Source organism: Pleurodeles waltl, chromosome 3_1, assembly GCF_031143425.1.
Source record: "Pleurodeles waltl isolate 20211129_DDA chromosome 3_1, aPleWal1.hap1.20221129, whole genome shotgun sequence".
In the NCBI taxonomy this organism is placed as follows: domain Eukaryota; kingdom Metazoa; phylum Chordata; class Amphibia; order Caudata; family Salamandridae; genus Pleurodeles; species Pleurodeles waltl.
The window spans coordinates 1,297,895,501-1,297,911,919 of record NC_090440.1 but is presented as its reverse complement, the minus strand read 5'-3'; the positions used below and the strand labels follow the sequence as shown (position 1 = coordinate 1,297,911,919).

At 45.0% G+C, this 16,419-nt stretch overlaps 1 protein-coding gene across 5 annotated transcripts in view; it reads left to right on the top strand.

Moving 5' to 3' along the window:
- CLASP1 (cytoplasmic linker associated protein 1) overlaps window positions 1-16,419 on the top strand; it is a 1,131,138-nt gene that overhangs the window by 938,296 nt on the left and 176,423 nt on the right. For all 5 annotated transcript variants that reach the window (XM_069224628.1, XM_069224627.1, XM_069224630.1 and 2 more), the window contains one exon: window positions 11,668-11,771. In XM_069224628.1, coding sequence (XP_069080729.1) covers window positions 11,668-11,771 — 104 coding nt within the window. The remainder of the gene's footprint in view (window positions 1-11,667; window positions 11,772-16,419) is intronic.

Sequence of the window (16,419 nt, the reverse complement as noted above, 5' to 3'; positions counted from 1 at the left end):
ATAATTGTTTCACAGCCTCATCTATCTCCACCAAAACAAAGATGGGTGAAAGCAAAATAAAAAAACACCATTACTAATGCATACTTAAAACGGTACTGGTGTAGACTTACCTTTCAGTCTGACGTCTGCTCCATGCACTTCTTCAAGGTCTGTGGTAGCAGCTCATCCCAGACAGTGAAAAAATGCCCCTAGCCATAGCTGGCTGTTTAATTCTCATTCTGACTAGGAATACCGGTAGGTTTACATGCATGTCCTCTAACATCTGGAGGCCCACATCAATTACAGCAAGTCTATATTTCCCTCACTGCAGAGAATAAAATACCTTAAAGCTGTGTTGGATACAAGAAGAAGATAAATGGTTATCCAAAGGTTGGGACTTTATTCTTTTCATCTGCCATGTCTCTTCAAGCAATTCATTCTTCAAGCATCCTCCAGAAGGTTCTGATTGATGCCACCCTTATGTCTTATGTTTAACTTCAAGTGAGACCTACATGAATGTATTAAAACCAATGCTACCAGAAGTTTGATGATGTGAACAGATAATGGCCTGCTCACCTTGTTGTGAAATAAAGAGAAAAGCATGTTAATGAGGTCTGCTTCCATAATTAATCTTCTCTTCATTCATTGGTGGCAGATGCTTCTGTGTCGAGCACACTTGATGATTTAGGCACTCTGGCTAGATAAGGAAACATTTACCAAATTATTTCCAGGGCACACTGCAGAAGTCCAAACAATCATGTGCTTTACATGACTTGTACATAAAGTTTCAAACACTTATTGGTGATGATTCATGGTTTATTCCCCACAAGAAACGATGATTCCAATATATGATTTACAGCCAACACATATTTCGTCATCAAGACGTTCTCAAGGCCTAATCAGAAGATATGTGACCATATGTAAATCATATTTATCCTCAATTGAATTTTGTTAATTGAAAGAGGAGATCCTAAAATAGACTGTAATGTACCTTCTACATATAACAGTCATTCAGAAGTTCACTGTACGACTGCCCTTCTTTTTACTTCTCACTATTACAAGCAACAAGTCTCATCATGGCCAGAGATTTCCGAACAATTGTTATATGTAGAAGGTACATTACAGTCTATTATAGGATCTCTTTCAATTTACAAAATACATTTGAGGATAAGTACTATTTGTTTGTGGTGTTTAGGCTCCAACCATGATTTCCGCTCCTGTGACTGTTGACAGAGAATGCATCCTAAGGCCATTAAGGACTGTGGAACCAAACTCTTCATGGCTCAAGGAAATGAGGACAGACAGTGTTGTTGCTGGTCGAAAGCAAAGTCCAGATCTCTTTTTTCTCACTCTTCTGGAGTGAAAAAGAAACTGCATAGGAAGAAAAAGAAGCATGGAAATGATAAGTTGCCAAGTCGACCCAGGACTCCCACAGGACGTTCATCCTTGGAAGTAAAGTTATTTGTAGTGGAACCTTCCGATCCTGCTAGCTTTGAGTCTATTCCACAGCCTTACCTGACCCTCGAATTTACCCCACCCGGAGCCACTGGCATCTGCTCCATCAGTCTCAGAATATCCTGTGGCACTATGTTCAATTCCGTAATCTCCAGTGCCAGGACAGACCCAGCGTTATTAAACACAATTTTCAGCATCTTTGTTAGGGCCTCAAACCCACCTGGTGTATCCTTGAGACCTAGAGCACCATTTAGGCTTTCTACTGTATGTTCATGCCTATGGCACAATTAAGCACCAGGACAGTTGCTCCAAAACTGTCTTCAGCCTTTTCCCCAGTGCACAACTACAGTTTTAACATCCCTTCAGTGGCAGACACCATCACCAAAGCCACCAATGTCACACCTCTATCAGCGCCTCACCTGGAGCCATTGGTACCACCATCTCTACCTCCGGGCGCTCCTCGTCTCAAAAGGTCAACTACCTAGTCACAGAGGCAGATTAAGGAAGAGGAATACAAAGAGAGGGTCCACATACTTTTTGGTTAGGACTCTAATACTCTGTGGCCCTGGGGAGAAAATCTTTATCAAGTAACAGGATTGTCTTGACTAATGGTCTTGATACCTTTCCAGAAATGGAGATGGAGTTTGTAACGGAACCCCCAAACACTGGAGGTTATGTTGATCCACTCATTGGTAAACAAAATGCAGCAGAAGTGCTGGAATTACAATTGCCATCTCTTGATGTTAAGACGGATGTCCTCAGGGAGGTAATACCCCCCTAGGCTTCTGAGCCTTTACTTCCCTTCATTGAGACTTTGTTAGTGCCTGTTCTGGCAGTCTGGGGAGAGACGCCTTCTATATCGACAGTCAGTAGGTTAGTCGGCAGACACTACTGCTCCACTCCAGGAGACCCGACCTTCCTCTTGGCTCGCCCTTCTCCAGAGAGTCTAGTGATCCAGACATCCTTTTCCTCAAGACAGTCACAAGGCACGTTCCCAACAGTCCCATTGGGCAGGAAATCCAAACAATCTGAGGCATGGGGGAACAAAATGTTGAATGGCATGTGCGACTGTAGATACACATGCTCTTCAGTGTTATTGCGCATGGGCATCGACTCTTTAGTTAGTTTGTTTTCTGTCTGCTGTCAGGTTTGGATGTGTATGCCTCTGCTCCGTGTCTTCGACTCCTTTCGGTTCAATTCTTTACTTCTTCTTACTGTTCAGACGGTATTGTTTTGATTGTGCAATTCTATTCCTGCGCTCCAACAAATTTCGTCGGTTCGGGTTCTGACCACCTGCTCTTCAGGGCATTACCACCTGTCTCAGGCCTACCTTCTGTGTGTCTCTGGCATTGACAAAAATCTTCTTCTGATGGAACATACACCCATGAGTCGGTTCAGATTCTGACTGTCTGTCCTTGGGGGCATTACCACCCGTCTCAGGCCTACCTTCTGTGTGTCTGCGGTATCGACAAAAATCTTCTTCTGATGGAACATACACCTATTCGTTTTTGGCCACGTTGCCACGCCAAATACCCGCACACTGACCAACACTTTGTGTACAATCTCTACCTCTCTCCCAACCATCGCGAGGCTGACTCCAACGCTTGCAAGTCCTTTAGGTTTAAAAAGATTCTTCAAGACCGGAGAGCTTGACAATTTGAAATGGCACAGAAAACATCAGGTGACACCCTGGATCTTTTTGAGGAAGAACACGCTCAGGAGGAGCCAGCTGCTGAGGAGGAAGGAGCCTTCTCCCCTGAAGACAGCTCTGACTTCAGATATGGAGCTCGGTTGTGAGAGCCAGGAATTAACCTCTGCAATGAGTGTGACTATTGAGGTCCCTGCTTTCCCACCCATGTCCTCCAAGAAGTCCTTGCTACCTATTTTAGAGGTCGCTGGACGACCACTGCTTCCCGGCCATGGTCACTACTGAAAGACTGTCTTGACCACTGTGCCTTCAGGCTCAGTGCTCAAGATTGCTGCAAAGGCTAAAGCTTCGGCCTCGATCTCATGCTCTTCGGACCAAGAAATCGATTTGGTGTTGGTCCGAACCTTGGCACCGACCTAGCTGCTGCTTCCTTCGACCTCAGCGCTGACAAAGATTCACTAGCACAAGCCGTTGGTACCAAAGGCCTAGGAGCCGAATGACTCTGGCCAGTCTTCCACCACTCCTTCACCTGTTGAGCCGAACTGCAAGAAAATGGACGCCAGGCAGCGAAAACTATACATCAAAGAAAAACTGGTCGAAATATTGCAGCTCCTTCCTCTCCTACACCCCCAAATAGGAAGTTAACGTTTGAGGAGGCCTTGGACCTACCTATTTCTCCAAGGAAAAAGCCTGGGGACAAGGTTACCAGCCCGGACCATCATCCCGCTTTTCCACCTTCTCCTCCTCCTCCACCATCATCACCTCCTTCCCCCTCCTTGGTCTCCACCACAGTCCTCTACATATGACACACTCAACACTCCTTAAGAGTCTCCACACTCATACATTGGGAAGTTAGCGGGACCGTTAGATGACACTGACCCATGGGATGCATATGATCTGGATCCCACCATTGCTAATTATCCGAGGACCTTTTTCCTGCTCACCCCTCCCCTCCAGAAGGTACCACCTCATTCCAACAGGTTGTCTCCAGAACGGCAGCGTTTCATATTGTGTAGCTCCATAAGAAACTCATAGGGCAGGATATTTTATTTGACACCCTTTCTTCCAATCTCAGGGACACAAAATTCCTCCCCATGCTACCTGGCATGATGAGACACACAGATGATATATCTGAGGAGCCAGTCCATTCCTGAATTATCACCCCTCAGCGAATTAAAAAAATAAGGCAGCTCCTTCAGATCCTCTCTTTATTAGTCAAGTTCCACCTGACTCTGTTGTCACCACTGCCTGTAAACTGGCAAATAGTCAAGCCACTGGGGACTCTTCTACTCCTGAGGAGGAGAGCAGATGCATCAATGCTGATGCAATCCATTGGCATCTTGCGAATTTGCATGCCCTGTTGGCCTGTTATGATCGGGCACATTGGGATGAAACGGAGGAACTGCTGCAATACCTCCTAGAGGAACACTACAGAAGTGAGCAACAACTTCTCGGGAGTAAAAATTATCCCCATCAAATCCATAAGGTGTGTCCTTGATGCAGCAGATACTGCGGGTAGGGGCATAAACATCACCATCCTATTAAGAAGGCATGCATGGCTTCGGTGTTCTGGTTTCAAACCAGAGGGCCAGCAGGTAGTTCTAAATATGCCCTATGATAAGGTGCACCTGTTTGGACCACAGGTAGATACAACACTAGACAAGATGAAGAAACACTGATAAAGCCAAGGCGATGGGTGCCTTACAAACTCCCACACCGATGTCTCTGCATCCCAACAAAAGCAACACCATTCCTTCTACACCAGAGGTTATTTCAGAGGTTCCTTTAGAGGAGCAAACAGCAAAGGTGGAGGGAAGGGCGCCGCAGCACGCAGCTGAACATCCATTGTGAAGCAATGACTACTTACACCTTCCCCAGACCCATCAACACCTGTTGGGGGTAGACTCCTACACTTCCACCCAGTCTGGGATACCATCACTACATATCAGTGTGTACTAGCAATTATCCAACTTGACTATTGACTGGAGCTAATTACCGCACCCCGCAACATCCCCCCTCGCACCCACATATTATCCAAGGAACATCTGTCACTTCTCAAGCAAGAGGCCCAAGCCCTTCTCCTTAAGGGGGCCTTAGAACATGCTCCTCTGCAACACCAAGATTCAGGAGTGTACTCTTGATAGTTCTTGAGTCCCAAAAAGGAGGGGGTTCTCAGACAATTCTGGATTTCAGACCTCTAAACAAATATTTCCTCTCAGAACACTTCCATATGGTCACTCTACAAGATATCATTCCACTTCTACATAAAGGCGACTTTATGACAGCTCTAGATGTAAAGGACATCTACGTTCACACACCAATACACCCTGCATAACGAAAATACTTAAGGTTTGTCTTTTTCAATTGAAAGCCCTTCCATTTGCGGTGACTACCGCACCTCCAGTATTCACAAAATGCTTAGCAGTGGTCGCAGCACACCTGCGAAGGCAAAATGTCCATGTGTTCCCTTACCCAGACGATTGGCTCAATAAAGCCAGTACACTTCACTAGTGCCAACAACATACATAGATGGCCATGAATCTACTTCACAAACTAGGGTTCACTATTAACATCCCCAAATCCCACTTCCAACCTATACAAGTTCAACCTTCTTGGGAGCAATTTTGAACACACAGTTAGGGTTAGCATATCCCAGTCCTGCTCGTATTCGGATTTTTCAGCCAAATTTGCCTCAGTCCAGGATAAACAATCCTATACTGTAAGAAACGTTGTGTGTCTGCTAGGGATGATGTCTTCTTCCATCACTATAGACCTACATGCGAGATTACACATGCGTCCACTACAACAGTGTCTAGCTCGCCAGTGGTCCCAGTCACAGGGTCACCTGGAAGATCTAGTGTTGATAGACTGCCCCACTCGCCATTCTCTGCAATGGTGGAACACCACCAACCTGTTAAAGAGGCAGCCTTTGCTGGACCCTGATCCTCACATCACACTAACCACAGACGCATCATGGACTGGTGCTCACCTGCAAGACCTGACAGTGCTAGATCTTTGGGAGCCGTACGTCAATCTCTACACACAAATTACCTGGAGCTTCAAGCGGTATATCTAACACTGAAAGCATTCCTTCCTCACCTGTCTCCGGATGGACAATATAACAGACATGTATTACTTACAAAAACAGGGAAGACCACGGTCCTCACAATTATCACACCTGTCTCAGACCATATGGAAGTGGGCTCTTGACCACAAATCAAATCAGGGTTTATAAAGTGCAACTACTCACCCATAAGGGTCTCAAGGCGCTAGGGGGGGTTAGTCCTCTGAGCGTCAGTTGAACAGCCAGGTTTTAAGGCCCTTCCTGAATTGAGTCTGTGATGGTGACTGCATGAGGTGCAGGAGCAAGGGTGTTCAAGCTCTTTGTCGTGATGTAGGGGATGGACCTTCCATCAGCCAAGGCCTTCCGTATGCAGGGTACGGTGGCTAGTGTTTGTTGAGCAGAGAGATCTGGATTGGTGGGTAAGAGGTGATACAGTGGTTGAGGTAGGCAGGTCCTAGGTCGTGGAGGGCCTTGTAAGCATGGACTAGGAGCTTGAAGTTAATTCTTTTCTCAGTAGGAATCCAGTGAAGGTCTCTTAGGTGGTTGAAGATGTTTGCAGCAGGTAATGTCCAGGATCAGACTGCCGGAGATGTTTTGGATGTGCTGTTATTTCTTCAGGTTCCTCTGTGTGGTACCGGCGTAGAGGGCGTTGCCATATTCAAGTATGCTGGTGACCATGGCAAGGGTTATGGTTTTGCAGCAGTCCTTTGGGATCCATTTGTAGATCTTCTGGAGAAGCCTGAGTATGTGAAAGCAGGAGGACGCAACTGAGTTGGCTTGGTGGGTCATAGCGAGCAATGAGTCTATGATGAAGCCGAGGTTGCGTGTGTGGTTTGTTGGGGTGGGGGTGGTGCCAAGGGTCGATAGCCACCAAGAGTTGTCCCAGGCTCATGTGGATGTTTCCAGGATGAGGATCTTTGTCTTGTCGGAGTTGAGCTTGTGGCAGCTGTCCCTCGTCCAGGCGACGATGACGACTTCCATCTCATTGTGGGAATTCTTCTTGGCAGTAGTGGGTTTTTCAGTCTGAGATGATGAGCTGGGCATCATTGGTGTAGGAGACGATGTTCAACCTATGATCCCTGACGATGGATGCGAGTGGGGCCATGTAGATGTCGAAGAGTGTGGGGCTCTGGGAGGAACCCAGTGGAACTCCGCAGCTGATCTCCACAGATTCTGAGAGGTAAGGCGGGAGTCTGACTTTCTGTGTTCTGCTGTACAGGAATTCCTGTTGGCCGAATATCTCCCATGATGGACGGCGACTTTCCAGACCTGCTCAGCAGAATGCAACAACAAGTCCATGAATGGGAACTCCCTCACAAGTCCTCCACTCATACTTCCAAAAATGGGGGTTCCCTCACATTAACCTTTTTGCCACAGCAGAAAACACAAAAGGCCTAAGCTTTGTCTCCAGGTACCCACGCCCACTATCCAAAGGCAGCTCACTATGGATGAGTTGGTCAGGGATATTTGCCTATACTTTTCCACCTCTCCCTCTCATTCCATTTCTGGTTCAGACGCTCCGGCAAACTTCTCTCACCATGTTCCTTTTGACTCTCACGTGGGCACACCAGCCCTGGTTCCCCACACTTGTGAATCTTTCAGTAGTCCCACACGAGAAGCCCCCAAACAGTGCAGACCTCCTTACCTAGAATCAAGGACAAATAAGACATCCAATCCCCAAGGCACTCAACTTTTCAATCTGGCTCCTGAGGTCATAGAGTTTAGCTACCTTGGTTTGCCTCCAGAATGTATAGACATTCTCAAGGAAGCACACAGATCAACCACTAGAGCCTGTTACTCTGCAACGTGAAAACATTTTGTATGTTACTGCCAATCCAAACAAATTGATCCTATGAAAGCCATGGTACAAGACCTTGTTTGCTATCTGCTTCATTTGTGGAAAGCAAATCTTGCTTACACTTCCATATGCGTAGACCTTGCAGTTATAGCTGCACATCTCCAGAATAGACAGCTACTCTTAGTGTTCAAACTTCCAGTGATTAAAACTTTCATGGAAGGACTCAGACGAGTTATTGCCCCTCTGGTTCCTCCTGCTCCCTCGTGGAACCTTAACATTGTACTCAATAGACTCATGGGTCCCCCATATGAGTCTCCTCACTCATGCCCATTTCAATTTCTCTTGTGGAAAGTGGCATTCTTAGTCGCCATCACTTCACTCAGGCCTGTTAGTGAGCTCCAAGCATTAACTTTAGAAGATATAGTTAGGATCTAGTTTCAACTGAAAAAAATGTTTCTGTTCTGCTAATAAATTTGGCACCTTTTATGAATCTTCACAACATTTTCCAAGAATATACGGTGCTCACTTTCAGCGTCTATTTGGAAAGTTTTGGTGATTGATCAAGCGGGGTCCAAGAAAAAGGTGGGGGGGGGGGGCCCAAAACACTTTTTCTCCATGCATTTTTGCATTGGGACTTTAAACAATAATAGCGCCAAAACAGATGGACGGAATTAACCAAATTTGGCAGAAAGGTAGCTATTGGTCCAGCAAGCGCCCATTTGTGATTTGGTGTAAATCTAGTAGTTTTCTAGTTATTAAATGAAAACCATATTTGTATATATAGGGACACAGATCTTCCTCTGACTCAGAGGAAAAGCAAGGCTCTCATTGGCTGGTACAACCTGACACAAAAGTTCTGGCCACCATTTTATTTCTCGCATTGCCTGGGGGTTGGGAAAAAATAGTGTAAAAACATATCACCGGGTCAGGATACAGGTATCCTGACCCTATAGAACACATGGAAGGGTGCCTTAGGGATCCCTAATGGGCAAAAAATATAGCCCCCTTTTTTTTTTTTTTTTTTTTTTTGCAGATCTGCAGATTCAAGTATCCTACTCAGATCCTCCTGGGATCCTGGGGAAAAACAAAGCCCTGATTGGCTTGCCGCAACCTGACTTTAATGTGTGCATTAAAAAAACATAGAAATTCACTGGAAAAAAACTAAGGTGACAGGGAAGTTATAGTTAGGTTGACGGTTTACGTATACAAAACCATAGAAATTCAGCAGTTATAATTATACTTACAGTTATTCTTATCTGTAGAAACTATAATTCGTGCCAGAAAGTACCTTTGTTTTTGTTTGCTTTTGTCACCCTAAGTGCGCCGGGAACGTACCCTGAAATCTGTTGCAGGATGCTTGTTTCCAGTCCAGGGAGGTCCTGGCATGGCAGTACAGGCTGGTCTGTTCCCATGGGGAACAGGGTCAAGACTGATTTGCATATGGCTGGGTCCAAACTGGGATGGGGTAGTGAGCAAAAGAATTGTTGGACTAAATCCAGATCTTTGACTGGGGCTGAATGTTTGATCGGTTCCGCATTCCGTTCATCATTTGTGTTTGTTTGCTTTTGTCGTAAAGTAACTTTGGGCAACGAGTGATAGTTTTTTAACAAAAGTATAATTGCAAGTATACCTCAAACTGCTGAATTTCTGTGGTTTTGTATGGCTCAAACGTCAAGCTAACTATAACCTCCCTGTAACCTTTCACAGATGCACACAGAGACTCACGCACCCTCCCACAAACCCACTCAGACACTCACGCACCCCGTCACAGACTCATATGCCTACTCACAGAAACACACCCACTGTGACACCCAGATACACCCTCTCACACCTACTCACTTCTTCGTCACCGGCTGGCGAGAAAACAATCTAACAAAGGAGTTGCTCGATCTTGTGACTTGAAAGTCTTCTTTGAAGAAAAACAAACCAACTAGCACCACTCTAGTTGTGTGATTATAGGGAGTTGGCCACAGGGCCTGGCCACAGTGCACCCACTCACAGACCCACTCGGAGATTCACGCACCCACCCACAGACCCACTTAGACTCACACACCCACTCAGAGACACTCTCACACCCACTGTCACACCCAGAGATACCTTATCACACCCAAACAGACACTCACACCCACTCTTACACCCACATAAACCCTCTCACACCCAGACAGACTCTCTCAAGAGTGTTCAGGGCATGTGAATCTACAGCACTTCATGTCACGAACAGATGCTTACAGGTTAATATAATCAGTTCTATGCTAGCAGTATGGCACTGAAATCTTTGAATGCCAATTGTCTGGTGGCCAGATACGCACTTGCACAATAGGACATGGGCTTTTTGATCAACTTCCATGCAGTTATTAACTGCATGTAGATAACTTTTTTAACATCCAAGTAAAAACTACTCAAGTGTACTTTTATGCATTGTAGAACATTCTGGCTTCAAGGTAGCAAATTATACATGTTTTGACTTATGGTTAGACTTTCCTACATTCAGTGTTTTCTTTTTGTAGATTTAGTGGCAGTTTCTCTGGATTCTATGTGGGTTGCAGGGTTATTAGTGTATTAATAAATCACAAAAGTGTTATATTCAAATATGTTTAATAAATTGCTGGGCACAGTTGGGGGTCATTCACCTACTCTTTGTTGAATATTATTACATTGTAGGGATGGTCAACCCTGCCCACAGCAATAGGATCTTGCTAAACATTTACAATTGAAAAAATACAACAGCTTAATTTGTAGCCCTGCATTCTAAAACACCTGCGCCTGATGCTTTCACTCTGCATGACACTGCTTTTTTGCAGTCTTTCTCTCACTCAATGGAAGTGTAGCTGCTGTTGTTGCTTGGACATTCATAGCTGCCAACTGTTTCCATGTTGTGTCACGCTGTAAACCAGTCTTAATTTTTAAACTGACATCACCTTATAGTCCGTAACTTGAAATGTGTCTGTCTGTATGGGCTCAGAAATATCAGCTGTAAAGTCCAGTTGAGTATATTACAGGTTTCGCTGGAGGTGTCAAACAATTGCAACGGGAGTCCCTAGAGCTTTGAATTTTTGTTTTGCTGCTTTGGTATTAAGAAAGTCTAGTGTTCTACCTTCACTACTATCTTATGCACAAAGTGAAAGCACACTTTTCACGGGTACCTGTCACTACACCTTCCATTGAATATTTAAAGCCTTGGGTGTTTGGCAGTTGACCTGACCACTGGTTTGTGAACAAAGGTATCTGTTGTATCCAAGTATTTAGCCATTCTGTGTCTACGTGAAACGATTTAGCCATTCCATGTCTATGTGAACATGCGATAGTACATATTGACCAGGATTATTATTAGCCAGTCATTTCACTAATTAGTGACAGAATTAAGCACCGCTCCTGAATGGATAACTATGGGAACTTTCTAATACAATATTGTATTGTATCGTACATAGCAATTCTGAGCAAAGAGATAAAAGCTAAAAGGATTCTGAAGCTTAGGTTTTTTCATAGATGCGTGCCTTCAATTGCAATGCACTGCTATGCTAAATCCAAAATAGGGAAATGTTTTTTTGTTGAATTTCCAAGCGCTTTCAAACGAGGTTCTATAATCTTTATATAGACTAAACATGTTGTGCTACCATATTTTGTGACCTCATAGTTTTCTTTAGCAGTTAATATTTTGTTTTAGGGTTGATTGTGTATTGTAGATGTTAACAGGCCATGAAATATCCTTCTGTTTCACTTAAGGGGTCTCCAAGCAATACCACTTGCCGAGCTCCGCGACACTCCAGCAGTCGAACCAGTCCTCTAACGTCACCAACCAACTGTTCCCATGGCGGGCTGTCTCCAAGGTAACACTACTCTTTCATATTTGATAGCAAACACCTACAAGGGTATAGTTTGCAGAGCTAGTCTCTCTTGTACTGCAATCTGGAGACATTGGTTTCTCTAGTATAGACAATTATATAACTCTGCTGCTACAATGTGAATTGCTTGAATTTTAATGATGATGGAACAAATGCAGATATCATACTTTACTAACAATGTAGGCACTTTCATACTTTCCCTACTGATAATCTATTGATGAGGAATGGTATACAAGAATAAATAGGCTGGTACCGTTAAATATGTCATGAGTTGTGTAAGTGATCCTTTGTTCATATTTCAGTGCCTCGTGAACTTCCCATGTTTATGATTCAAAGTGCAAATCTCTGGCCTTCTGGCAATTCAACGTGACATGAGTAATTGTAATAATACACACATGGAGATATAACAGACTTTTTGATGGAAAATTCTAACCACGGACTCCTCACCTCTAGAATAGCCCCAGGCACAAGACTGTATTCAGATTTTACAACAATGCTCCTGTGTGTCAGTATGTGGTGCGGCGTAGCTCCGCATTGACTTCGCTCTGTCACAGAAGTCATTATTGAGATGCATAAAAGCTCCATCCCTTCACATCAACTTGTGTTCCTTCCTATGCTTCTGTACACACATACAAAGCTCACTCCCTTCTTTTCCCCTTATTTTGAGATTTTATTCTCAAAACATTTTGTTTTCCAGTGTGCAAGAAATCTATGTGTTGCCTAAATCCACAGGTTTTAAGCCTTGTTGGGAGTCTCGCAAAAAAAGTGTAAGTGACAAATCCTCATGAGGTATGCTTCTGGTGTCTTGGTTTGGCGTAGAGCTTTAGGTTGTGTGAGAATTTTGCCATTATGAAGCCAAAGATGATTCAGAAATGCTAAATTAAGCTTTACATCACCTAACGCTGAAAGAAGTCTCCAAAGTCCTGTTCCTGTCCTTGGGCTGTTTCCATTGTGCTTGTCTTGGTCAATGTCTTCCTTTAAGAAGAAGGTAAAGCAGGCTTTGTCCCAGTCCTGCTGCTTTCAACCTGAGAAGTCCAGAGGACGTCATGGTCTCTCTCAGTCTCACTACTCATCCCTTTCTGAAGAGCCAATGCCCCAACTGATCCCAGTGCACCCCAAATTTCCGGGTCACTTTCCGATATCGCTACAGATTGAGACTTTACATGAGACCATGTTGCAAATTTTTGGCACTCTTCCAGCTAACTGTCTCGCCTCTGGGCCACAAGGATCCGCAGAGGTCTCCAGTCAGTCACTGCCGGTGGGTCCACCCTCAGGTTAGTCTTTGCTTCCTGAAACTGCCTTGGGTTCTGCTCGGGTGCCAGAGCTGGCTACTAGTCTAGCACAAACATCCACACCAGTCCCTTTGGTATAGATGTCTGAATTAATGGTGCCAGAGGGAGACCATCTTCTAATGGTCTTATCTTATTAAGCTAAATTTGTCTCTGCCCAACCGAATGCGTGTACTGAAATCGCACCAATCCACCCAGCCAGAGTGTATTTCAATTTAGACAGGACACTGCCTTTATCTCAGAGCCACACCTCACCACTTGAACAACTTTTTAGTTTGGACTCTGACTACAGTTTTTTCCCCCCACACTATAATGATGAGAGCTTCTGTATGTAATTGCAAGAGGTCATTTTATGGATACTTTCCCATACATTGTGTTGTGTGCCCCCACTGAACCACCAACTGAAGAGTGCTTCCTTGCCCATGGTAATGAGACATGCAGCAGATGTACTAAATTTGCAACTGCAGACTTGGAAGTTAAAACTAACGTACTTACAGGAGCTTTGCAACTTGGACAAGTTTGTTGGAACCCATTCGTTCATTTGATGAAGCACTCACTGACACCCACCCATATGGGCTCCTGCTCTTGTACTCCAGTGGACAGGCAGATTGCCAGACACTACAAACCAGTGACAGGTGGCCCTGATGTTTAGTCATAGTACCATACTCCAGAAAGATTGGTGGTTCAGGATTTTGGAAAGGGAATGTTCTCAGCTAGTCTAGCTCTCCAGTCAGTCAGTGCCAACTGTTTGTTGGGATGATATACCCAGGCCTAGTCGGACATGGTTGGTGAGATCTTGCCAGTCGCCGGGAGGGCGTTTGGGTCAACCTGGCTCAAACCATTCAGGACAGCCAAGTACATCATCCAACTTGGATGCTTTGACTGCTTGGTTAGAGCAGTTGGCACTTGTGTTGTGCTTCATGGGATACTTGGATGTGATCCACAGGCTTCTCAGAGAACGTGCAAATCTCTTTAATAGATATGCTGTTCGATGGGTCTCACCAGTTTTGCAAAGAGGCCAGCTTACTATTGAAACACTTTCCTTAGGCCTTTCTGCTCCTGCAACACATTACTCTCAACAGTTTCGCCTCTTTCGAGGTTACTCCAGAGTCTTGGCCAATGCCAAGGCCCATGCCCCAGGCTCATCATTCTTATAGATGGAGTGGATCGATTTGACAATGCCCAGGGCATCAGGCGTAACATACTTCCCAGTTCCCCACCCCTGCAGCATCACCCTCCAAAGTGCTTTTGTTTGCCCTTATTAGCACCCAGCCACCCTGTGGGAGGCAGGATCAGAGAGTTCCTCCATGGGTGACAAAGGATATCATCTAATAGGAGGGTCCTGCAGATCTTCCAGCGAGGCTATGCCCTACTAATTCTTTTAGATCCTCCACACCTACTACCTGCATCAAAACATCTTTCCGAGGTGCACCTGTCCATCTTGCTTCAAGAAGTGTAGGCCCTTTTGGCCAAAGAAGCCATAGTGAAGGATATGTTTAACTGGCTGTTACTCCTGCTTCTCAGTTGTACCACTGAAGGACAGAGGCTTTATCCTAATTAAATCTCAGCACTCTCAGCGCCCTCTTGTGGAAGGACAAATTCAAGATGCTTGCATTGGCCCTAGTTCTGTCTCCCTGGATTCAGGTGACTGGATAGTGGTTTGGACATGGAAGATGCATAATTCATGTAACCATCCTACAGACATTACTTGCATGACAATGCGAGGAAGAAGCATTTTCAATTTGCTGTACTTCTCTTTGGCCTCACCAGCACCACTAGGGTGTGTACAAACGTTACACCAGTGGTCCCAGCCCATCTTCGGCAGTTGGAGATTCTAGTTTTCCCCTGCACCTACAAGTAGTTTCTAAAGGCAGACTAGCCACAGACAGTCGTAGACCACCTCCAGATGATGGAGAGCCTCCTGACCTCACTTTGGTTCTCTGTCAATGTGCTGAAGTCACACCTGACTCCTTCACAGAGGTTCCCGTTCATTGGAGCCATCCTGTATTCTTGATACTCTGCTGTTTAGGGCACACCCTCTGCAGCATCTTGTCCAAGGTATTGAAACTATAATCCCAATGTTTCAGCCTTGATCTTGGGTCTCTGTGAGAGTGGCTCTGAGACTTATGAGCCTCTTGGAATCCTATTAGTCAGCTTTGCCAGATGACAGATATGTAATCTTCTGTGGAACCTAAAGTCTGAGTGGGCTCCGCTTCGGGGCAACCTGCCTAATTATATTAAGGTTTTGGAGAACTGCATAAGATCTGCAGTGGCGTATGCTCGACCGCAATTGGACTGGGTACAGGCTCCTTTGCCTCTCATACCCAGAGCTGACAGTGTTGACCAATACATCCCTGCTGGGGTAGGGCCGTCATCTGGAAGAGATCGAGATCAGACGCTGGTCTTGGGAAGGCTCCTGTCTCCGTGTTAACCTGTTGGAGTTGTGGGCCATTTGCCTGGCACTGAAATCCTTCCTACCGTCCATCAAAGAGAAGCTGCTTCAGGTTCTCATGGAGAACATCAACACCATGTGGTAGTAGAACAAGCAGTGCGGGGTGGGGTACTGGGTCCTGTGCAAGGAGGCATTTTGTTTCCTGAGCTGGCTCGAGCATTGTGGCCTTTCTCTGGTCGTGAACAACATAGTGAGATCTTTGAACGCAGAAGCAGATGAACTCCGCCAGCAGTGCTTAGTCGATAGATTTATATGAGTGCACAAATACCCAAGGGGTTCATGATGCTAGAAAGACTGGCTAGCTCCGAAGAAAAAGGGAAGCATGACAGATTTTGAGGTAGCAGGCACTATACGAACAAGTTACAATTTAAAGAGCCAGGTGTTTAAAGCTTTCCTAAAGGAGAGATGATTCTTTCAACATGTGATCTGTAGGGGAAGAAAGTTCCATAGCTTAGCCTCAGCCACCGAGAAGGCTCTGGCCCCCATCTTGTTTTCCAAGATTTAGGAACTACTACTAAATTTTGATTTGTCAAGCGGCGCTGCCTAAAAGGTGCATACCACTGAAGCATGGATCTAATTGTTTCAGGCCATTCTCTGTGCAAGACCTTGTGAGCAATACACATGACCTTAAACATAATGCACCTTTTCACTGGTAAGCAGTGAAGTTTGTTTAGTCCTGTCAATACAGAATGGTATTTGGGAATGTCCAGGATCAATCTCAATGCTGAATTTTGCACCATCTGCAGCTTAATTAAAGCCGCTTTTTTAATGTCGAGATAAAGTGAATTGCAGTAGTCCACTTGAGAAGATATCAGTGCAAGAATCACTTGTTTGTGCACAAGTACTGAGATGAAAGGAAAAAGTTTTCTTAGAGTCCTAATAAAACCAAAAC